The 25357-nt window shown below is 32.5% G+C and overlaps 2 protein-coding genes across 3 annotated transcripts; one reads left to right on the top strand and one right to left on the bottom strand.

The window, feature by feature from the left end:
• Positions 1-1671: 1671 nt before the first annotated feature.
• On the bottom strand, positions 1672-9424 carry LOC106764900 (ATP-dependent zinc metalloprotease FTSH 9, chloroplastic). Of its 2 annotated transcripts, XM_022782080.1 has the most exons (14): positions 8363-9424; positions 6209-6274; positions 5962-6096; positions 5749-5814; positions 5204-5389; positions 5036-5122; positions 4824-4937; positions 4595-4719; positions 4394-4502; positions 4104-4229; positions 3453-3776; positions 3254-3377; positions 2710-2882; positions 1672-1849 (listed from the first exon to the last, which is right to left on the bottom strand). In XM_022782080.1, the coding sequence occupies exons 1-13, from the start codon at positions 9158-9160 to the stop codon at positions 2758-2760; spliced, it is 2385 nt and encodes a 794-aa protein (XP_022637801.1). In that variant the 5' UTR covers positions 9161-9424; the 3' UTR covers positions 1672-1849; positions 2710-2757. The 2 variants fall into 2 exon arrangements, with proteins under 2 accessions (XP_022637801.1, XP_014504823.1); XM_014649337.2 differs by lacking the exon at positions 1672-1849 and having other exon boundaries at positions 2377-2882.
• A 3232-nt stretch (positions 9425-12656) lies between these two features.
• LOC106763405 lies at positions 12657-14526 on the top strand. The gene is made up of 5 exons (XM_014647601.1): positions 12657-13307; positions 13399-13514; positions 13671-13925; positions 14003-14049; positions 14096-14526. The coding sequence occupies exons 1-5, from the start codon at positions 12657-12659 to the stop codon at positions 14524-14526; spliced, it is 1500 nt and encodes a 499-aa protein (XP_014503087.1).
• Positions 14527-25357: the final 10831 nt, after the last annotated feature.

Raw genomic sequence — 25357 nt, 5'->3', positions numbered from 1 at the left:
TTTATACTCGCTTAATCATTATATGCTTAGAATAGTCTAATAAATATATGGAATACATCATCTAATATTTTTTTTATATTCGTCCAATCAATATGGAGATACTCCTTTGTGTATTGCTAAACTTATATAATAATATTTGTTATACTTTTCTAATATGTATATTATTGGATTCATAATTTTTTTTTTTGCTATTTTTATCTAGTATGTTACTAAACTCATCTTAATATATATTTCTAAATTGAAGTAATGACACAGTAAACAGAATATTAGTATATTTTAAAATAATTATTTTTGTTAGTTATTATTTTTTATTTCGATTTTACTTAATTATATTTTCAAGTTAAAAGTAGTAAGAAATAAATTCAAATAATATGAAACGAAATTTATATTATTAAAAAGTTAGATTTTTTTAAGTATAATATTTTAATTTATTCTATTATAAGTATAATTATTTAAAATATTATGTCATTTTTATGGATATATAATTAATTCTAACTTTTTATTAAATATTCTTATTACTAAAAGTCTTTGAAACTATATAATATTTTAATATTTTTTGTAATAAACATAATTATTTAAAACTTTATAAAAAGTGTTATGTGTATATGATTTATAATGACTTTATTAAATAATATTAGTTTTACTTATAGTCTAATGTATATAAAAATTCTAACTTTATACATAATTAAATTTTGAAAATTTATATGAAAATTTTAAATTTTAAATTTTTTTAAAGTAATGATATATTATCTCTTAATTAACTATTATTTTATAAAATATACTTTAAAGAAATTAAATTAAAAACAAATAGTACTTATATAAGTAAAATATATTAAACACGAAGTTCACAATACAAGATAATTATTTGTTAGAGAAACTTTAATTTAATACAGGAGGTCTTAAAATTATCTTATTTAAATATAAGATGTAATAAGAAATTCTCATTGATATCATAAAAATTTTAGTTAAGAATTATCTTGAATATGACTCTAAATTTTTCTTTTTCAGAATAAACTCAACTAAAAAATAGCACAAAATTCACATCAAATTTTTTTATTGCACAATTTTACTCTGCAGGAACAGAAGTCGTGCAGGTTAGTTAGTCCTGAGGTGAGCCAATTTCAATGCAGAATTTTTAATTTTTTTATATTTCATAACTTTAATATAATAATACAAATTTTAAAAATAAAATAATTAACAACTTATTTGAGATTAGTAAAAATCTGAATATAATATAGTTAAAAAAATTTATGCATTGTTTTTGTTGATGATACTATGAATTCGTCAAATAAAACAACACTCAATAGCATAATATATCCTCATTCTTGTGTTTTGTAAAAGTGGACAACCTTTAGAATATAATTTATTCCTTTTTAAAGTTTAAAATGATTTATAATTAAATCTGATTTTTGGATAGACACAGGTGCTAAAATTTGATGATATTAATTTACTTTTATCAGAGGAGTGAACTAATCCACCAATATACCTTTTAAATTGAAAATTAAAAAGAATTAAAAATTTTACGTTATATTATTTAAAATATATAAATATATATCATATTATAACTTAAATCATTATATTAACAAGTAAAACTTTAATTATTAATTATGACAAAATAATTTATCATATAAAAATAATAAATATATTAATTAAATTAATTAAAAATAGTGATTAATAATTAAAAACTAAAATGTATTGAAATTGTTCAAACTGCCCCACCTTCAAGAAAGTAGGTTGGCAGCTTAGGTAAGAAGAGTTTGATTTTGCTACATGTAATTTTAAACAGCTTGTCTGGTGAAGGCAGCTCTACACCACTATTTGTCCACTTGCAGTTTTGTTGTTCAAGCTTCTGAGCAGTAGAAAAATGAGATAATGATTTAAAATGATAGAATATGACATCATAATTTTCAAAAGAAGATTGGCCACACAGGACAATGGTCCACAAGCGCAATGCAAGTTAGCATGAAATTGTTCTTTCTTTGTTAAAAAAAGAACAAAAAAGTTGCATTCATAGAACACTGGATATTTTGCTCTCCTCTCAATTTCAAGAGATCCTGTGCTATATGAATACAAATTCATTTCAATCATTCACACCAGAGACAAATGACTACAAATATTCTACCTTGTCAAGGTTTACTTCTGATACAAGACAGTTGATGTTGCAGAGTCAACAAGACAGGGGAAATCATTCTTTACTTTTATCTCTGTTTCATTTTGGAATAATTATCCATCCCAAAAAGATTCTACTCAGTTGAAAACAGAAATCACTCTACTTTAGGAAATTTGAGAATGGACTTCATAACTAACCATGTTATGTTATGTTATACTTACAGTTGGGATAGAACTTTTGGGTGTAACATAGAGCAGAGCCATGTATATTTCACAGAACAATTTATATATAAAACTATATACCAAATTACATTTGCAAACAGCCACATCAGGACTGAAATAATAGTCAATATACAACGAATTCAATTTACCAGTCAATATATGTAGTTGGTGAGAGGAACTATTATGTATTTCTTCATCTTCTTTATCCGTGTGGCTTTGGATGAGTGAATTATGAGTTAAATAACAAGGTTGGCTATGTGTTAAAAATGATGCCAAGATCCACCTTACAGGAATATACAGTGTTGTAGGGGTGGGTGAACTCATTCTGTGTGGGATATAGAACTGCACTGGCTTTAGCCAAACACGTCAAAAACATACCTTAACTTTCACTCAACTTTGCTCGCATAATAGACAGCTCTCAACAGTTCAGGAACCTGTCTGCATTGGGAGGAGAGACGCTTGCTTGCCTTCTATGAAGATTGCTAGCTCTGTTGGTGCAACCACCAATCTTAACCACTTCTGTAACTCTTCACCTTCTACTTTCTCTTTTTCTGAAAAATCAGTATCAGTACTATTAGAACACCATAGTTAAGCAAAGCTACATGGTTCACAGTCATCTGAATTGATACATAGTTAATAGATGCACAAGATGTTCATATCCCAATTTCACCTGTCCCTTCGCATGATCGTCGTGTTATATAGAAGTGGCATGTAAAGTTCAACTGGTGACATGAAAGTATACAGGTATGAACATGCTAGAGATAGAACTTTCTATTTTTTAGTTAAACCCTAACCTAAATATATACACTATCCATTTATTAGGTTAACAAATTTGAAGTTATTAAATCTTAATTTTTGGACAATCAGCTGAAACAAAGCATTCCACCAATCACCAAATATAAAATGAGACCCGTACAGTTACCTTCTAAATGAGCACCTAGACCCTCCAAAACAGTAGGATTGGCTCGCACAATGGAAAGTGATACTTCCAGCGCAGACTGCAGCAATGCTTTCACTTCTCTTTGAACAAGATCAACAAGGTGTCCCTGTTTGTTTAGATAAAAATCAGCATATAGTAAAAATTGAATAGGAAGAAGAAATAAGTTAATTAAATAGAGGACCTGATCTCTTCCCCAAGGAACTGATCCGCCAGATTCATCCATTCCACCGTTGGAAAGGGTGGCAATTGACACAGGGCCTATTGTCTGATTAAGACCATATTCAGCAATAGCTTTGTATGCCATATCGGTAGCTCGCCGTATGTCATCAAGTGCACCTGTTGACACTCTACCTGAATAAACAACTTCTTCTGCAGCACGTCCTCCGAGTAAGGTAACCAGACGGCCACGCAACTCATCAATGAAAAGCAAGTATCTGTCCTCATTTGTTGGAGGAATGTAAGTGAATCCCAAAGCCCCTCCTGATCTAGGCAATATGCTTAGCTTCTGATAACATACACAGGATACTAAGGCATGAATGGATTTTCTTAATAAGCAAAAATCAAACATAATTTTCAATACAAAAGTAGGCTAAAATTCCCAAATAGCAAATTTTGGCAAGTATTCAATTCGAAATAGAATGAAGGAGGGTTGGGTTCATTTCACAAGTATAGATACTTAACCCGTGTTTTCAGTAGTTTGCTTGTCTAGACAACTAAAAATCCAAATACCAACCCAGTATGATTATCTGACTTTTCTTTATTAATACCGAGCATTTGCAATGACATTTGGCATATTTAAATGGCCAGGAATAGAATATTTTCTATGGTTTACCTCAACACGTGGCTGTCCAGGAAGAAGGCTTGCAACTGCAGTACCTACTACAGCATGACCAGCTTCATGTCGTGCAACTACAGCCTTCTCGCTTCCTTTCAACTTAGCAGTCTTCTTTTCTATACCCTGAAATAAGAAGTTACTTGGTCCATTTTATCCAGCATAGGTAAAACTTACAAAACTAAAATTTTTCAACTTAACTTTTGTTATTCACATCCAAATCCTGCCAGACGGCAGCTGTAAAGTGAAAATGTCCATCTATCAAGATTTTAAGAGACATTGTAACTTACTGCTATTGATCTTTCTACAGCTTGAATGAAATCAATTTTCTCCACAATAATTTTGTTTTGTCTTCCCGCCAATAAAGCAGCCTCATTTACTAGGTTTGCAAGATCCGCTCTTCAATTTGTGTACCAGTGTGTCAAATCAAAATTTCAGTCTTCCAAATATATAAAAGATATAAAAAGGTATGAACAAAACAGAATAATTACCCTGTAAAACCAGTGGTCATACAAGCAATGTCACCAAGGTCAACATCCTTAGCTAAAGGAAGTTCTTTCCTGGAAACATGAACTTTTAGGATAGCCTCTCTTCCAATCCTATCAGGTGTTTCCACCTAAATCGAAAATGAACATTTTTTCTTAAAATATGCCAAGTCAAGGTCTTTCTGAAATCAGTATAAAAATCAAAGAAGGTTATGCATTTAAATAAAATCCAGACCATAACTACTCGATCAAATCTTCCTGGCCTTCGGAGTGCAGGGTCTAAGACATCTGCACGATTAGTTGCTCCAAGAACAATGACTGCAGAATTGCTGTCAAAACCATCCATCTCCTGCAATTAAGTTAAAAACATTAGCCTCTTACATACATAATCCCCCACCCCAATGCTCCAAAAAAAGAAAAAATACAAGGAAATGGAAAATTGGTTACAGTGAGCAGCTGGTTCAAGGTTTGTTCTCGTTCATCATTGCTGACAATCCGAAATTTACCATCGCGACTTTTAGCCACAGCATCTATCTGCATAACAAATGAAAGTTTAATTGGTTGAGTAGTAAATATTAAATCAAACATCTAACAAAATAAAAAATATATATTTACCTCATCAATAAATATAATGGACGGTGCCTCTTTCTTTGCCCTTGCAAATAGATCTCTCACACGGGAAGCACCCATACCAACATATAACTCTACAAACTCACTAGCAGAACAACTTATAAATGGTACATCAGCTTCCCCTGCGACAGCCTTCGCCAGTAAAGTCTTACCTGTCCCAGGAAGACCCACCTGTAAGATAAAACAATGGATATTTACAACCTACATGTCAAATTAAAGTAACAATAAAATGAAAAATAATATGGTTATGAATAATCCAGTGAGGTACCATTTCAAACTAACACAACAGTTATCTCATTTTTGCAAGTTAATGATCATGAAAACAAGAGAAAACATACATCATATAATACAGTGGAAAATTTTACTGGATATTATTTGAAAATATTCCCAAAAGAAATTTCCCATATTTGATCCCTTCCCCATGAAAACATCCACAGCTACAAAGTGTTTGCTGGCTGACCAACATGTGCTTTCATCCTCAGATCAAAAGACCAGTGTATTATTTATCATATATCCCTAGCTAGACTCACCAAGAGAACACCTCGGGGAGGACGAGCTCCAAGTCGTATATATCTGTCAGGATTGCGGAGAAATTCCTGGCAAGCGAACATCAGCATAAACTACTTGTCCATATCTCCAAACAAAAGGAACATAAAAAGGCCTGTTGTATAATAGAAAAACTTCTATATGCCCTAAGGAATTTTAGATATAATATAAGTATGAGATGAGAAAGTCCAGCCTACCACAATCTCTTCTAGCTCCTCCTTAGCCTCATCAACACCAGCAACATCGGCGAATGTGATAGTGTCACCTTGTTCAGATGACTTTGTGCCAGCAGAAGTTCCTGACTTACGATTCCTAATCTGACCAGGGGAATGCTGCACATAGCAATTCAAGTCCTCAAAAGACGGTTTTAAAATGTTTAAAAAGATGTTATATAAGAAGGCCTGTGAAAAAAGAAAATGAGTGAGCGAAGGAATTCAAACTCACCTGAGAAAAACTAATAGGGAATCGATGGAGCAGCCCTGCTAGCAGAGCACAATAAAACAAGGCTACCTGCAAATATCAGGATGAAGTCAACAGCATGTGATATAATATATAGTGTCAACCACGACAGACAAGGAAATTCATAATGAATGAAATGGGAAGTTTAATGTCTTAAGCCATTGAGACATTATAATTGAAACATGCCATATTCAAGAAATGTGAAAGAAAGAAGATTTATCTCAAATAGCTAATAAAAGATTAGCTTCTATTTATTATCTGAAGTAATCGGTCCTTAAAAGTTATTATTTCAAATTCTCAGTGTAAAAATCTATAGTTTTTAATTATAAATAAACATGTAGATATAGTTTCATGAGCTTGATAATTTTATCAACTATACTAGCCTCAGACAAGTGACACAAGTTATATCCATTAGTTTCTTAGCCAGCTCTATTAGTTAGTTTAGTTGGTTGAAGAAATAAGGCATGTTGCCTATAAATACACCATTGATAGTTGTTACGGGACTTGGATACCTCATATACCATAATCACTATCAAAGCATGTATATGAGAACCAAAATCTCAGCAGCTCACACTTTACTCGGTCACACTTCACTCAACATCTTTGAACCTTGAACCTCATAGGTAGCCCTTTCCGAGTCACCAACAACCAACTATAAAACTGGTTGATAAGCATCCAAACACTTGGCAAACCCACTCTTTAAATGTTGGTTGCCAAGGGAGGAAAAACTAGCACTTAAATATTTCACTGAGCATCCCACAATATTCATTGTGGGACTTAGATACTCCATAAATACCCATCACTATCCGGGAGAGATAGAAGAAATCATCTTGCCTGTTGTGAAAGAGCCAGGGCCTTTGGCCAGGGAGGTCAGTCTCTCAAAGAACTATGTCTGTCTTATTCCATTAATTAAGAAGTTCATGGTTGTATTTCTGCAATGAAGATAGAATGGAGTAGTACACCTATGGGATCATTTGGTCTGAGAAAACATTTTCTATTTTCATTTTTAATTACAAAAATGTGACATTGTTTTGTTTGCTTTCTGTTTTCAAAAGTTTGCATCAATTCCTATACAAAAACATACACTTTTCGAAACAAAAAACAATGTGACAACAAGATGCTCTTTGTAATTAAAAGCAAAAACAGGAAACATCTTCTCAAACAAAACACGGTCCTTAAGTTTTTCATGGCTCTTCCAGAAGTAGGGAAAACTAAACGGGATAGCTACAAGGCCTGTTTGAACAAGCTTCTCTACAAGCTCTTCTAAGAGAGCCAAATATAAAGGAAAAATTGAAATTAACTTATCCATAAGCTAAAATTAGCTTAATCACAAGTTAAAATTAAAAATTTAGAGATTATATGAAAGAGCTTCTACAAGTTAGTTTATGTGTAAGCAAATTTTAGTTTATGAAGAAGTTAATTTCAATTTTTACTCTTATTTTTTTGTCCTAGAAGGAGCTTCCAAACAGGCCAACAGTCTACCTTGTGTGCTATAACCTATATCCATTGAGCATTCAGAGTTTTCAGCTACATCATGTAATGATTGTAATTGGAGAAATAACCATATTTCATGTATCAGTAGGTTTTTTTCACAAACAAATATATTGGAATTTATATATTACACTTCAAACCACCAACCTCTTTCCATTCTTGAGCAAATTCACTCGTGGCAGAAAGAACAGATACACAAACAATGCATACAGTGATACAACAAATTCAAAATATAAAACACAACATAGTCATAATAAATTAATAATACAATGAACAAAAGTAATCCAAAACTAACGCGTCATAAAAACCTTAAATCAAATGAGTGTAAATAAACACGATAATGCTACAACTAATCTACCTATTCTTATTCTGGGTAAAATCACATGTTCTATCCATGAAAAGCAACCACGCTCGAGACAAAAAAAAGAAAAGAATAAAAACATTGGCTATATAATCCTCCCTCGGAATATTTATATCAGCTATGTGCGAGGGATTAAGCTAGAAAAAACTCCTTGCATATTGATCCATTGGTGGGTGAGAATCTAACTATTTTAGTTTACCAAATTGTGTTGACATAAGACCATAACAACGAAAACCAAATGCAGCTACAAGTATTTCAAGTGTGGAAACCGTGTTCCAAGTACTTACCAAAGCAGAGTTGAGGAATCCATTAGACCTCCTATCCGGGGACCCGAACTCCACCTCATTTTCCAACATCTTCTCGTAAGGGGTCCTTATATCATTAGGCCTAGTGGTAGTATAAACAATCTTCTTCGTAGGAGCAACACTCTTAACCAAGGACTCTGACTCTAAAGGAGTAGCAGCTGCAACTTCTGAACCATCCACGTCAGACTTCAACTTGAACATGATATGGACCCCGTCCACCTCCACTTTCTGCACCTGATCACCATTAATCTTGCTCAAAAAATCGCTGTAAGGCACGCTCACAAACGACGTCGCAGCCCTCGGTTCGGAGCCAGGTAAGTGAATCCCTGGCTTGAGCAACCGCATCACGAAAACCACAATCCCCAACTGCAGCAACAACACTCCAACCTCCTGAGCATGCAAAATGGGCTGCCACCGCCACTTCCCACTCTTCGAACCCAACCACCACCACCACCCCTTCCCTTGCTTCTCCCTCCTTCGGTTCGAACCAGTCCCTGTCGAACCCTTATCCACCCCCTGACCCTCCCCGCTCTTCTCGCCCGAATCCCCCTCTTGCCCACCACTCGCCCTGACTGCGCCACCGTGAACCTTCCGCGTCCTCCACAAATCGAACCTCCCGGAATCCCTCCATACCCCCGGAACCCTAACCGGCGCCGAATTGGGGACAAAACGACAGGTGTTTTGCCTGAACGGCGTTGAGGGCTTCCGCCAGTTATGGGAATTGAGAAAAACTTTGGTATACGTTATGGGAGAGAGATAGAGATACTCCAACGCCGACATTGGAATATGAATAGAACGAGAGAAAGAGAAATAGAAATACCCACGACGTCAAAATCGAAACTTCGAATATCCTCTTCGCGTTCGCTTGCATTAATTTATACGGGTGTGGCTCGGAGATGATAATCCTCTGGCTTCTGATATCAGTGTCAATGATAACGGGAGAAGAAGAAGAAATGAGAAAGAGACAAGGTGATCCGACAGGACATGGTAGCCGTTCGATTGACCTCGGGTTGAAGATTTAAAGGATCCAGATTTCTTTGTTCTCAGATTTGAAAATTAATAATTATAATAACTACTTCCGTTTCCGAAGATTTTATTGTTTGGTTAGTTTGTGGTGCTGGTGGTGTGTGGAGAGATATTTGGTGCGGAAGGGTGTAGAGAATTTTATTTTTATGGATTGCGAGACCGACACGTGTAGGGTGATGATAAGAAGGCTGGTCATGGGAAGTTTACCTGGCCTTGTCGTGTGTCAATCCGCAACACAACTTTGCGGGCACAAGCGTAGATGGGTGAAAGAGCCACAAAATAATCAGTCATAATAAACACAAACGGTAACCAATTTTATATTAAATTGAGAAATAATTTTTACTAGAAATTATTAATACATTAAGTAATTATCACATCAAATGTTATGTTTCTAAGAAAGTTAATTTACAATTTTGATACTTTAGTTTAGCCTTTAGTGATTTTTTTTCTGGTACAGTATAATATTTTTTTATTTATCCAATAGCACACTGTAACCAACATTTATATAAACAACACAATTTTAAAACAGACTAGAATTTGGTATTTGAAAAACCGAATACTCACTTCTTATTTTAATAACTTTAATAAAAGATATCTTAAAATTCGGTTTCTAAAAATCAAATTCTGTTTTTATTTTTTAATGATATTTTAAAATATATATTGAAAATCTTTAACTATATTTTAAAACTGCTAAAAAATCTAAACAATTTTCATAAATACTTAAAAATTAAAATGATTTTCGAAAATAATTGAGCTAAACCGTTTTCAAAAATCATTGAAAACAATTTTAACGATTTTCCAAACTCGTGTAACATAATTTTTTAAATTTTATTTTTTAATTTAAATATTAATAATAGATAATTATTTTTATATTTTAATATTATATTTTTAAATTTTTAAAAATTTTAAATTGCTTTTATTATAGAATATAAAAAAATATTTATTTTATTTTATTATAAATTAATAATACTAAAATAAATACTATAATCATATTGAAATAAGCTAAATAATTTTTAAATTTCGTAATAAAAATAATTTAAAAATTTTAATAAATTCAAAAAATTAATTTAAAATATTAAAATAAGTTATTTATTAAAATTTAAATTCAAAAAGAAAATTTAAAAAGATATGTAAAAGGGTTTTCGAAAACCCTTTAATAATTTTTTAAAATTTTATTTTTAAATTAAAATTAATATATAACAAATTTATTTTAATATGTTAATATGATTTAATATCTTATAATATAGGTTTAATAATTTCTGACATCCTTATTTATGCACGGTTGTCTCAATTTGGTCCCCTATATTTAAAAGTATTGATTTAGTCCTTAATTATGTAAATTTGAATCAATTGAAGGCTTGCCGTTGAGTTGACTGAACGACATTAAGAAAATTGAAATGTGGGTTGGTGACAAGGCTAAGTGCTTTGGACGTGGCAGATTATGGTCATCTTACCTGGCTGTGCTTCATTTTTTATATTTAAACTTTATAATTAAAAATCAAAACACAACGTTTTTACTAAAAAGAAAAAGTGATTAGTGGTGGGCAGCCTGACTTGGGTGTGTCATTGGGGATAATTGGGGATAATAGGGAAAATAGGGTTCTGTCGAGGGTTTGCTTTCTAGTTGGAATTTGGGGGACAATTGGATATAACATTGGTATTTGGTATAGTTGGTGAGTAAATAGGTTTCGTTTTAAGATTTCTGAGTGATCAATCAGTGCTATTTTGGTGGAATAGAGAAGCGGTTGTCGGTGAAGCACGTGGAAGACAGTGGCGAAATTGTTCGTAGTGAAAGTGTTCGTGGCGAAAGGCTAGTAAATGCGCTTTTCATTGTCCTTTTATGGTTGTCCGACAATGTTGCATGTTGTATAATGTTTCCTTTTCGAAATGCATGTGGTCCCCCATTATTAAAGTGTTGTGTAATTGTCTTTTTCATTGGGTTCTGGTTTGCCTATATTGTTAATACTTTTTGTTGTGGTCCTTATTACTTTATAGGTTAAAATATAAGTTTTGTTTTTATGTCATGGAAGAAAATTTTGAAGTTGTTTTCCACCACGGTGGAAACTTCGTAAATGAAGGGAAACTTATCTATAAGGGTGAGAGTACAACTTATTCGTTTGACTCAGACCTTTGGAGCTATTTCTTGGTTGTAAGTGTAGTAGAAAGGTTAGGTTACAATAAGTTTAAGGAGTTGTGGTACTCTGTAGGTGGTTGTTCTGTGTTAGAAAATAGGCTAGAGCCTTTGTTGGATGACGTAAGAGCCATGCAGATGATAACCTTAGCTAGGCTTAATGGGCAGGTGCATCTATTTGTGGTTCATAAAGTGTCTGAACCTGACATAATACATATGTTAGAATATGTTCCTCAAAATACAGTTGAAGAGCAAGGTGAGGGTATGGTTGAGGCTGAACATGCAAAGGAAGGTGAGGGTATGGTTGAGGGGGAATGTGAAGAGGAAGGTGTGGGTTTGGTTGAGGGTGAACTTGAAGAGGAAGCTAGGGGTATGGTTGAGGGGGAATGTGNGGGGGAATGTGAAGAGGAAGGTGTGGGTTTGGTTGAGGGTGAACTTGAAGAGGAAGCTAGGGGTATGGTTGAGGGGGAATGTGAAGAGGAAGGTGAGGTGGCTGGTAATGAAGGTGATAAAATAACTAAAAATGTTGTTGATGGAGAAGAAAGAGTTGAGGCTGATGATGTTGTTGAAGGTCACATTGAAACAGAGGTTGTTGTGGGTGAGGTTGAAGAGGATGCTGCTGATGTTCGTAGCTGGACTTCTAGTGGAGAAGATGATGCTAGGAATGATGAGGTTAATTATGAGTGTATGGAAGGTCTAGTTGATGTTAATGTTCAGTGTGATTTAGAAGAGGATGTAGGAGATGGAGTTGCAGATTGGTTTGGTAATGTCCAAGTTGATGTGCAATCTGATGATAGTGATCTTGATGATGGAATAAATAGTGATCTTGATAGAGGGTTGTCTGATGAGGAATGGAAATCTGATGAATTAGACAGTGGAACAGAAAGTGATGGACAAGATGATGAAGAGGAAGGTTATGGGAAGTTTGAAACATTTTCCATGCCTAAGACAATGTTAGATTATAAATAGGATGTGGGAACCTATTTTGCTAACAAGCAAGATTTTGTGGATGCCATCAAAACATATTCAACAGAAAATGGTAGAAATATTAAATATCTTAAAAATGATAAGAAGAGATGTAGGCTAAAATGTATGGGTGCTAAAGGAGAGTGCCCCTGGATGGCATATTGTGCTTATACGGAAGTCATTCATACATGGCAATTGAGGACTATTGTTGACAATCACATATGTAGTAGAGAGCACAAATTAAGATTACTTAATGCAAAATGGCTCAGTAAGAGGTTGGAAAAAACTGTTAGAGAAAATCCCCAAGTAAAGGGAGTGGAAATTCGGGAGAAGATAAGTAGAAAATGGAATGTAGGTGTATCTAGATGTATGGCTTATAGGGCAAAGGCTATTGCTTCAGACCATGTTGATGGGTCTTTCAAAGACCAATATATAAGGATTTATGACTATGCGAATGAGCTCCTAGCTCGTAATCCAGGATCAACAGTGAAGGTCAAAGTTGAAGAGACTGTGGATGGACACATTTTTAAGAGGTTTTATACATGTCTGAAGGCCTGCAAGGATATTTTTGTGTCCTGCAGGCCAATTATTGGGTTGGATGGTGCTTTTCTAAAAGGGAAATATGGTGGAGAAATGTTAACTACTGTTGGTAGAGATGCAAATGACCAAATGCTACCTCTTGCTTATGTTGTGGTGGAAGTTGAGAACAAGGAAACTTGGAGATGGTTCCTTGAACTTCTTGTTGAAGATCTTGGTGGGATAGAAGTTGCTTCATCATTTACAATCATGTCGGACCAGCAAAAGGTAATGCATATGACCTCTTCCCTGGTTTTGTTAATTAACATTCGTATATAAATCATTTGTCTAACAATCTAGTCATAATTTCATTGAACAGGGACTGCTGCAAGCTATTCAAGAAGTGGTCCCTAGAGTTGATCAACGTTTCTGTGTTAGGCACCTTTACACGAATTTCAGAAAGCAATTCCCTCGAAAACAACTAAAGCGATTGATGTGGAAGGAAGCTACAACAACTCATCCACAAACAGGATAGCTTAATGATGATGCTTTCAAATACTTGTTAAAAATCCCTCCCAGGTTTGTTTCTAAATTTTTATTGTTAAAAATCTGCCATTGAGCACTAATATTGATCAACATTATCATATGCAGGCACTGGTCAAGATCAAGATTTAGCAACAAACCTCAGTGTGATAATTTGGTAAACATGTCAGAGGCTTTCAATAGTGTAATGCTGCATACAAGGTCTAAGCCAATTGTAAGCATGTTGGAGGACATCCGCCTTTATTTGATGAAGAGACGGGCAACTAACAGGACAAAAAGCCACTCATTGTCTGGGGAGATTTGTCCAAAAATCAAGACTAGACTAAATAAGGAGTCTCAGTTAACTAAATATTGGATTCCATGGTAAGTTCTTTTATTATTTCATTTAAAATATGTCATTAGTTTATGATTAAAAACTGTTTATTGTTTTCACTTTGCAGCTGGTCAGGCAACAAGATTTTTGAAGTTCGCCATGTGTCCCAAGCGGGTGATAAGTTCATAGTAAATTTAGATGAAAAAGTGTGTTCATGCAGGAAGTGGGACTGCCATACCATGTTGCCACTCCTTGGCTGCTATGAAATTCTTAAATATAGATGCAGAGGACTTCATTCCATGTTGCTTTAGGAAGTCAACATATGAAGAAATATATTCTTCAATTGTCTACCCAATAAATGGTAACAATATGTGGGACATTACCACATATGTTGATGTCCTCCCTCCACCGAAAAGGATATTACCTGGGAGGCCAAAGAAGAAGAGAAGGCTGGACCAATGGGAGTTGGTCAAGGACGACAGAAGAATGAGGAAGGGTGGTTTAAAGAAAAGATGTGGCATTTGTAAGGAGCTCGGCCACAACAGGAAGTCTTGCACCAAAGGAAAACAGGCCCCTAATTTGAACTCTCAACAACCTATTCAAACTAACTCATCAAATCAGGATGAAGCAGTAGCCCAAGGGAATCAATGAAGAATTTTAATGTTGTTTTTTATGTTTTTGTATAAGACAATCGTATCTTTTGTAATGCCTATCACTTGCACAATTATAATGCCTGTCAGGTATTTGTGATGACTTTTGTATTAGACAGCAGTATCTGAATATGCAGACATTGTCATTTTGGTTTTATGAATGATATTAACTTATATATGTGTCAATTTTTAGTACATCGCAATATCTGAATTTGTGATGAATTTTTGCCAGCAATATCTTAATTTCTGATGATTAATATAGACACCAGGATCTTAATTTGTGATGATTAATATAGACAGCAGAATCAAGTTAAAAAACTGTCAACATCTGATACAAAAATGATATCAGTATTTTTGGTACGGGTTCAATGGCCATTTGAACGCAGCAAAAGAAATTCTTGGTACGGGTTCAATGGCCATTTGAATGCAGCAAAAGAAATTCTTGAGTTATGTTGTTCTTTTAAACACTTTGAACCACGACTTTTGCTACTAAATAATATAGAAAGGAAATTAATATCAGCAAAGACAAATGTTCATTCTGCAACTGTATCAGAACAAAACTATGTTGAATGTTCGTGAAAAAGATTGGCTACATTTCACAGACGTGTGTATCTTTCCAATTTAATGTTTCAAGCAACTTTGGTTTACCAAAATGGAGTTGTGCAAGCTGCCAGCAGAGGCTAAATACTTACATATCATAATTTGACCACTCCAGTTGCTTTTTCACACTAAATTATGACCAAATCACCAACCAAATCTCAGCAGTAGCGTCAAAAGTGTTTGGATCATTAATATGACACTTTTAGCAAATTTAGTTTAACAAATATAACGAGTAGAAATGCCCAACAGAGGATGGAAACTGCCAGATCAATATTTCATCATACAAGTTGCTCATTTCAGTCAAACAACTAAAATTGTCATCAACTAAAATTGCTCATAACAGATCAATAAGCACATCAAACAACTCTCATTTTCATTGAAATGGAAGAAAGCTACAATAGAGTTACAACACATCAGCCCATTGTCATCAACATTGACACTAAAATTGTGTTTATTACACATAAAAAACAAACCAAAAATATTAAGACCTTCATCCACTTTTGAACAACCAAGGACAATTTCTCTAACTTAACTAACATTTTCCTATTACTGTCTATTTCTTCACTGTGCAACAATGTTTCTTACTTTCCTTCAAACTTCAAACATGTTCCCCTTTCCTCTTCCGCAACATCAGTGAACCATTTGAAGTAGTTGCAACCACCCTCTTCAGCACCACTCTGTATAAACAACAATCTCTTCTCATAAACACTTCCACATAATACAAACATCAAATAAATCATACCTTATACTTCGAGCGTCCCCAAAATTGCTTCCCACGATTCTTCAAAGTTTTAGCAGTTCACATCACACAACCCAGTCCACAATGGCAGATCGGTGGACACACATTACACTTCTCCTTCATCCATACATTGCATGTCGAAAAACAGCATGAATGCTCCTTCGACATCGTCTTTGAAGAACTACGTTCACCCACCTGTGTCGCACCCCCAACACACTCCAATAACAACCACAACAAGCTCCAACAATGACCAACCTCGCTCAATTTAGGGATTCAGGGTTTCTTCAAATTTGGGGATTTCTTCAAATCCCAATTATTATCCCCAATTATCCCCAATTACACACCCAAGTCAGGCTGCTAACCACTAATCACTTTTTCCTTTTAGTTAAACGTTGCGTTTTGATTTATAATTATAAATTTTAAATATAAAAAATGAAGCACAACCAGGTAAGATGACCATAATCTGCCACGTCCAAAGCACTTAGCCCTGTCACCAACCCACGTTTCAATTTTCTTAAAACGGCAAGCTTTCAATTGATTCAAATTTACAAAATTAAGGACCAAATCGATACTTTTAAAAATACGGAGACCAAATTGAGTCAACCGTGCATAAATAGGGATGTCAGAAATGATTAAACCTATAATATATTAAATCAAATTTTATATTATTTCTATTTTTAGTTTAATTATTCTTATTATTTTTACAATAATTATTAAAAAAGAAAATATATTAAATTTCTAAAATATAGTAAATATTTTTTAAATTTATAATAAAAATAATTTTAAATATTTGTTAAATTCCTAAATAATTATATTGATATATTATAATAAAACAATTATATATTAAAACGTAAAAAATATGTTAAACATTTATTATAAAAAAATTGCATTAAAATATAAAAATAAATGAAATAATTAATAAAATTAAAAATAAAAGTAAAATTTGGAAAAAATATAACGGTTTTCAAAAGCCGTTTAACATAACTTTTAAATAATATTTTTAATTTAAATTTTATTGAATAATTCATCTATTTTAATATTTTAATATCATATTTTGAACTTAAAAAATTTTTAAATTATTTTTATTATAAAATTTAAAAATATTTAATTTATTTTAATATAATTTAATATACTTTATTACTTTAATAATTATTATGACAATTATAATACTAATAATACAACGAAAAAAAAAATAATAACGTAAAATCCCATTTAATATATTTTAACAAACTAAATTATATTAAAAAATTAAAATAATTAAATTATTTATTAATTTTAAATTAGAAATAAAATTAAAAAAAATAACATATGTTAACCTTTTTGAAAACATTTAACAAATTTTTTTAAATTTTATTTTAAAATTTAAAGTTAATAAATAAATAAATTATTTTAATATGATTTAAAATATTAAAAAATTATTTTATTATAATATTATTAATTTATATTAAATTAAATTAAATATTTTTTAATTTTATAATAAAAGTAATTTAAAAATTTTGTTATATTTTAAAATATTATATTACAATATCAAAATAATTAAATTATTTATTAAAATTTAAGTTAAAAAATAAAATTTTAAAAAATATGTTAAACAATTTTAAAAAACCGTTAACATAACCTTCGAAAATAGTTTTAACCTTAACAATTTTTTAAAACTGTTTAGATTTTCAGTAGTTTTCGAAAATCGTGGAAGATTTTTAATATATATTTTCATAAAAATCATTAAAAAATAAAATCAAAAATTCGATTTTCTAAAAACCGAATTCTGATATATTTTGTAACAAAAATTATTAAAATAAGAAGTTAGAATTTAGGTTTTTAAAATCGAATTCTATCCTCTTATAAAACTTTGTTATCTATGTAAATGTAAATATTGACTCCAGTTTGCTATTGGGGTAAATAAAAAAATAATTATGCTATATGAAGAAAAAGATAAGCCTTTAGTTGACATTATATACATTGCTTTTTTTATCATATCTTTAACTTTTTTCTTTAATTCTTATTTATCAATGTTTTAACTTAGCTTAATTGTTTCTTTTGTCTTTAAAGTGTGTCAAGTTTCTTCACTCTTTTAAGAATTTTAATTACATCTAAACTTGGTTTAAAAATGTCAATTTTGTCCAAACGTGATAAAATTTATTGTTAAATACATAGAAACGGCATTAATTTCTTTTTTCTCTCTTCTCTGTTTTTTTTAACAACTTTTTGTCAGTTTTTGTAGCCTAAACTGATTACTTTTCATTTAAATATATTTTAGAATATTGATATTTTAACAACACTTTTTAATAATTTTTTTATAACAGGACACGTGTCACCATTTCATTCGTCTGTTTGAATTTATTTTAAAATAAATATTTAAAACGAACCAATCATAAATTTCCAGTTATCAAAAAGTTGTCAAAAAGAGAGTTGTTAAAAGAATTTTTTCTATATCTTAATAGTGTCCCGATATTTTGACACCACAAATTTAACACCATTTTGACACTGTCACGTGTCAGCATGGGATTGGTTGGTGTTGAATTTTTTTAAAAATTGAAATTGTGACGTCACTACATGGGATCATATTTGAATTTTTTGATTTCCCGTTTTGTCCTTGACCTGTTTCATTAGAGTGAAACGTTATCTTTCATCTCATTTCTCCGTCTCAATGTCATTGCCATCGTTCTTGCTATCCTTCGATTTCTCCATATCATTTCTTCTGATTCCAGTGTGGTTGTTGCCTTGGCTGTTGCTATAGTTGTCGATATCGTTTTCGTTGTTGTGTTTGCGGTCTTGTGTTGGCGATGTTGAGTGTGTGTTTGACGAGCCATGGGTGCTTCCACTCAGTAGGGTCCTTCGACAAGCAAGGTAAGTTTGTTCTTTCTTTCGTCCGTTTTGTTTGTGGGTATGTGGTGGTTCATTCCTTCGTTGGTTAGTTATGTTTTTGGGTATTTCCTTGTTCGTTATGAAAAACCTTCAAGTAATAAGGTAAATTTGTTTGTCGTAGTCCGTTTGTCCAAAGGACAAAATGGCCTTTCCATTATTGGGTATTTCCTTGTTAAGTTTGTAGTTGTTTTTGTTTTAGGGTTTTGAAATTTTTGGTAGTTTCGTTTGTGGTTGATGCAATTGACGGTTCAACACTCCTTTTCCACGAACTATATATCAACTTTGAACAAGGAATTAACACAGGAGCAGCAGTCATTGATTTCTGGGACTCCTTTTGGTTGGTTCCCAGATTTGAGTCCTAAAGTTAGACTGGCGAGGAATATATTGAGTCAATTAGTGGTGAAGTGGGTTGACTATAATGGTTCTTTTTTAATCGGAGATAAAGTAGTCCCTATGACTGAGAAGGACTTTTGTTTAGGTTTGAGGTTGAGTACAGATTGTAAGGATTTGAACTTGAAAGAAAATTATAAAAGCAGTTCATGTCTTAAATATGTAGGCAAAGACACAAAAGATTAGGAGTTGGTTTACAAATGTATGATGAGGAAACATAAGAAGAAGATTCCTTGTTCTGATTTTTGTAGTTTGTATATTTTAGTTGGGATATCTGAGTTATTATTTCACAATCGTAGTGGAAGAGTGTTTCCACTTTGTATGAAATTGTTGATAATTTAAGTGGGTTGGGTATTTTTTGTTAGGAAAGTTTAGTGTATCGTTATTTGGTACGTAGTTTGTGCAATGCTTCAGATGGTTTGAAGAAAGGAAAAGGCACAAGCAATGTTTACATTGATGGATGTACTTACATGCTGCAGGTAATAAACATGATAAAAATTAATTTTTTTTGTAGTCAATCTTATTAATAAAGATTATTAGTTTATGTAACCAATTTGTAATTTTTATTACGTGAACATTTTTTTTAATTTCTTTCATTTATAAATAATTTTATAATAAATTTAAAATTTTATACTTATTAAGTAGTGAAAGTTGTATAAACCTACAAAATGACATTTTGAATGTGAGAGTAATTTAAAAATGGTAAGAGTCAATTATTTTAATATTGAAAAGTTTTATTACTAATAATTTTGTCATGAATTTCTTTATTTTAAAATTGATCATTTTTTTATAAACTATTTTTCTAAAATTTTTTGACTTCTTTTCTCTAAGACTTCTTCCTACTCGTTTGTTGAAAAACCGAGACGGTAGAATTGATCATTGCAACGAGCTCTTCAATTTGGACAAGTTAGTTTCTTTATTAATGTAAGTTAAATTTTAGCTCTTTTTCTGTTATCAGTTGCATGTGAACATTCTTCCACTTACATGAGTCTTTTTAGTCATCTATATGAGTCTTTGCTTATTAGTTATCATAATGGTACGTTTGGATTGTTCTTGTGACTTCTATATGTAGATAAAGCATCCTACAGGTCAGGAGTAACTATGTGAGCTTAAAGGGATTTAAGATTCCTTAGAGCAAGTTCATCGATCTCTTATGTGAGAGAATCTAATTGCATCCTTTTTAAGTTATAAATACTTTGAAATTTCTAATTGTATGATTGTATGGTGAATTGATTGAATGATTGATCTATATGATGAGTGTGATATGTTGAAATGTGAAAATGTTGTTTGATTTGTGTTTCAGATGAAATTTTTGACTAAGTGACGATTGTGTAATCTGAAATTTGCATGTGTTTAGCATCTGTGATTTAAATATTTGATTCTTGGATGTTTGGTTGGTTTGAACTCGGTTTTGTGTGATTAAGAGAGCTTAAATTTGATTAATTGGTCAAGTGGTATGAGCTTCCATGTTTAAAACTATTTTGAACTCATGCGTTGAGAAAGAAGTATTAGTTTGATCAATTGAATAGGTATAAGTTTCCTCGAAAGCACAAAATACAAGTTTTGATACCTGGTACATCGTTGAGCTAGGCTAGGGTGATGTTGAACATCCTATTTTACGTATGGCATAACAATGAGCAGTGCTAAGGTGACATTGAGCGCCCAGTTCTAAAAAATGATTAGGTGTTGAGTAGTGTCAGGGTGTTGTTGAGGGCCATCCTTATATTGGAGTATTTTAACTTCAGGGCATTGAGCACCAGATAGTGTCTTTGATGGCAACTTGTTATAAGAAGGTCGTTGAGCGTAACTTATTGTGAGAAGGTCATTAAGTGAGGCTAGGGTGACACTAAATGTCTTATTTTACGTATAGGATAACAATGAGCAATGCTAGGGAGACATTGAGCACCTAGTTCTATGAATGATTTAATGTTGAGTAGTGTCATGGTGTTGTTGAGGGTCATCCTTATATTGGAGCATTTTAACTTCAGAGTGTTAAGCACCAAAAGTGTCGCTGATGGCAACTTGTTATGAGAAGGTCATTGAGCGTAACTTATTCTGAGAAGAATGATATTAAGCATCATGGCTAGTGCTAAGCGCCACCTTTTGCAAGAAATATTGTGTTGGGCACCACCTCTGAGCGCTAGTGTGAATGTTTGAAATTTTCTTCTTCTTTGGTTGTTTTAGATAGAATGCAATGTACCTTATGCATGTCTAAGAGTACTATGGTATTTATTCATGTATGATATTGTGATGATGACGAGTTTGTTATTGGATATGAGCATGGTATGTGTTTGACATAATTTCAGGGATCTTGTGGGGATATTCTATAGTGACGTTTCTTTATTGTATGTATTTATATATGAATTAAGTATTGGGAGTTATCTTAGCACTCTAATAATCATTCAATCTCAAGTAGAAAATGGTAGAGTATATGGTGAAAGGTGTAGGAAGTCCTAGTCTACGAGTTATACCTTTGCCAAAATTGGTTGATGGACTAGCCTTGTGTGTGGTAGTTTAGATGGGCGAGTTGTTCCACTATCACAAGTGCATAACCCATCAGAGTATGATATCAATACATGTATAAGGATATTTAGGTCTAGAATGAGTCTATATGAGTGATATGGTCATTTTATGAATGAGTGATGTATGATGATTATTTCTATATTTGTTTATGACAACTCTTTTTGCACATTAGTTTACCCTTTTGTGTGTTTTGTGGTTGTTGTGTTATCTATTTTTTTTACGATGATGATCTTATTGGTATGAATAAAAGAGAGGTAAATGTTGAAGCATCGGAAGACAATGATTATATGAAGTATTTTTCCTAGTCATCTAGTAGTTTTCTTTAATTATTTTAAATATTTTATTATTATAGTTACTTGTTTTTTCTAGACAACTGTATTAACATCATATAGACAATTTCATTTGTTTTATCAATATTACAATATCTTATTTTATCTGTTGTAATCGGCTAAAAATTGAAGTATTACCTAAGTATCTTATAGATAATTAATTGAATATTGAAAAACAATTATAAAATTCAAAAACTAAAATACTAAATTAATTTACATCTATAAAAATAAAATTGGTAAGAATATCTGAACACGAAATAAAAATTATGACATTTACAAAACCAATCCTATAACAGTCTCATTACAATCTCATTACTTGAACTGAATCCACGACAACGACACCAAAATTTGATAGGGAAAACTTGGGTTGAGATGTTTATGTTGATTAAGCTTAAGCTCAAAAAATCCCCCAACATCACACACAAAATATAAGGTTTTAAAATATTTATTCAACTGTGTGACCTATTGGCAAGTGCACCAAGTTATTTGTAGTACAATCGAATTAGGGTTATTGTATCCATAAGGATGGATTTAACAAGTATATTGGAAGTTTGTTTTTGTGTTTTTGTATTTTAGAAAATATTGATAGTAGTATATATGATATAGATTGAGTGAAATAAAGACTATGAATGGATTTCATCTCATATTCTTCCACTGCACCACTATTTTCTTGTTTATATATTTACACAAATAATTCATTGTAAGTGCTATGTAAATGAAACTTTAGGCCTATTCCTAGCATCTTTAGCCTAAGATCATCAAACTTCAATATGATTCCTCGGTGACTACTTGAATGAATAACTTCCATTATGATCAATACTTTATAACCAACTAGAGTCTTTTAGATTTATTCCTAGCATACATAAACATGAGGAGAATTAGTTGGGCCACTACTTGGAACCAATTCCCATTCAATCCTAAGCTAGTGAAATAAGACGAGTATTTAGTTCATCCAATAATAAGCACAAAACTAATTCACAAACTGAATGAATGAAATCATAAATAAATATTTAAGAAGTAGAAGTACATATAATTAGAATTAATTACATCCAACCCTGACATAAGAGAGTTTAGCTACTGTTGACTGCAAAACCAACGGCAAGTGCACCGGTCGCAGCGTAGCAAGTGATAAATATCGTTCTTTCCCAAGGGACTTGTGCAACACATGATAATTCTTCCTTTTATAACTCAATTAGACATCAAAGTGCACAAAAACAACACAAGAAACTCTTTTTGGTATTTTATCAAACAATTGGTGTGCAAGGAATTTAACATAGTGTATTTACAATTTGTCAAGACTAGAATTCATCCATTTCATTCTCATGCATTCACAAACATCTCAATTCCATCCAATAAGTATTNAATTTCAATTCTAGGTTCAATCATATTTCTCAANACNTCAAGAACCANAATTCATGCCATGGGTGATCAAGCCACAACAAGCATTAAGCATAGAAATCAAATACTAACATGAATTGGAAAANCATATATCATTAACATCACAAAATACATAAGAATTCCATGTTTTAAAACTAATCTCAACAAATAGGAAAAGTCCTCCATGGTGGAGAACTTAGGGCTCTACAAAATTGAAGAGATAGGGAAGAAATTGGAACCAAAGAGAAGATGCAAAGCCTTTCCCAAGGTTCTTGGTAGTTGCTCCATGCTCCATTTAAGCCTCCCCTTCGCATCTTCATCTCCAATTTGTGACCCATCTTCTTCCTCAACCCAAAAGGGGCAAAATTACCATTGATGAAGCTTGAAGACCCAAGGAGGAGTGAGAGAGCTTCCAAACACCCCAAATAGCCTCCAAGGGCCTCTCCCAATCTCTCTAGGTGAAGAATGAAATGTAGGAGGAGAAGAATGCCCCAAAAATCGCGAGACCCATGTTTAAATAACCCATTTTGAAACATCAGCGGAAAGTCGCGCCCAGCGCCCCTTCTGGAGCGCCCGAGCGCCAAATTCTGGGTAAAACAGCGAAGCAAAGGATGCCCAGCGCCCTTCTGGGGCGCCCAGGCGTAAATCTGCAGAAAAAGGGCACTCAGTGCCCCCTAGGAGCGCCCGGGCGCCATAATTAAGCACCAACAGCGAACCACAAGGCGCTGGGCACCCCAAAAGGCGCCCAGGCGTGGAAATTGGATTGCAGCACACAGAAGGGCGCCCGGGCATGACATTTTGACAACATTCTAAAATTCAGGCTCTTGTGCGCTTCCAAAGGCGTCCAACATGGGTATTTGCTTCAAATTGATCTTTTATTGTCCCAAAACATGTTCCCTTGAGTTCTTGCTTGTTTTCCTCCACTAGAATTGCTTCCTATTCATTTATTTTACACACTCAAACATAGAGATTAGAGGTAAAAACAAACATATACTAAATAAAGCACGAGAAAACTAGAAAACACACTAAACGTGAGGATAAAACAAGGTAAAAGCTATGAAGGAGTTGATTTGTTCTCAAAATATACACACACAAACACGTTAAATCAACCGTTATCAGCTACTCATAGAATATTGCAATGCAATCCCATTATCATCTAGACATAAGATTTATAGTGAATGCATATCTCTCAAGCCTCAAAAACTCATTCTTACTCTACTACTACATATTTGATTCTCCACTCAATGCCTAAAATAAGAACATAAGGTCTGTATTTATAAATTGTCCAAGGTGGTGCTTAACTCCAACTTTGGTGCTTGAACCACAGATAAAAGGTTTTATTCTAGATCTTTCCAAATCGTCTTTCTTAAAGCTTAAATTTCACATTTTGGGTTCAAGTTGTAAAAGTTACATTTTAGATCTTTCTAGAAATTGATGCTTAAGGTTTTCTCTTCATGAGTGTTTGTTTTGTGGCTTAAATGTCATGTTGTAGTGCTTCAGCCTTTAAGTTAATTTCTTTGAGAAGTAGCTTTTATATTTTAGCCTCATGTTTAATGCTTGAAGTTTCTCTTTGTAGTGAGTTTATTTTTGTGACTCAAGTCTAAACTCTACTGCTCAATTACACTAATGTCAATTTTGTCTAAAATTACTTGAATTTTATCTATTTTCTTTATTTTTTTCACTTTGACTTTATGTTAATATCAAAAGTTAAAATCAAAATAAATAAAAATTAATTAAGCATAATCTTAATAAAATTAAAATAAAATAAGTAAAAAAATTATTTTAAAATTTACTTAAATTAGACAATTATCACTTAGTACATCATCATTTCACCACTTTAATATATCTTTAATTAAGTCAAACATATTATTAATGAATAAATAGATATATAAAGAAATATATAAACTCATATGTCTATACAGATCATAATTAGTACTTAATATAAGTCTTTTAAAAGTTATCCGTTGATATTTTATTTATTGAATATTTTTAATGTACATCCCAAATAT

The sequence above is a fragment of the Vigna radiata genome, chromosome 6 (genome assembly GCF_000741045.1).
Source record: "Vigna radiata var. radiata cultivar VC1973A chromosome 6, Vradiata_ver6, whole genome shotgun sequence".
NCBI lineage: Eukaryota > Viridiplantae > Streptophyta > Magnoliopsida > Fabales > Fabaceae > Vigna > Vigna radiata.
The sequence above is the reverse complement of the archived record's forward strand: the minus strand, read 5'-3'. Positions and strand labels throughout refer to the sequence as shown.

Excerpts from the sequence above, each read along its gene's own strand:
- LOC106764900 (XM_022782080.1), bottom strand. The coding sequence starts at position 9,160 with ATGTCGGCGTTGGAGTATCTCTATCTCTCTCCCATAACGTATACCAAA. Across the intron at positions 5,815-5,961 it reads AGGAGCTAGAAGAGATTGTG|GAATTTCTCCGCAATCCTGA; the intron begins GTAGGCTGGACT and ends TTCGCTTGCCAG. Across the intron at positions 3,378-3,452 it reads TTCCTTGGGGAAGAGATCAG|GGACACCTTGTTGATCTTGT; the intron begins GTCCTCTATTTA and ends CTAAACAAACAG.
- LOC106763405 (XM_014647601.1), top strand. The coding sequence starts at position 12,657 with ATGGCATATTGTGCTTATACGGAAGTCATTCATACATGGCAATTGAGG. Across the intron at positions 13,515-13,670 it reads AAACAACTAAAGCGATTGAT|GCACTGGTCAAGATCAAGAT; the intron begins GTGGAAGGAAGC and ends TATCATATGCAG. Across the intron at positions 14,050-14,095 it reads TCGCCATGTGTCCCAAGCGG|GAAGTGGGACTGCCATACCA; the intron begins GTGATAAGTTCA and ends GTGTTCATGCAG.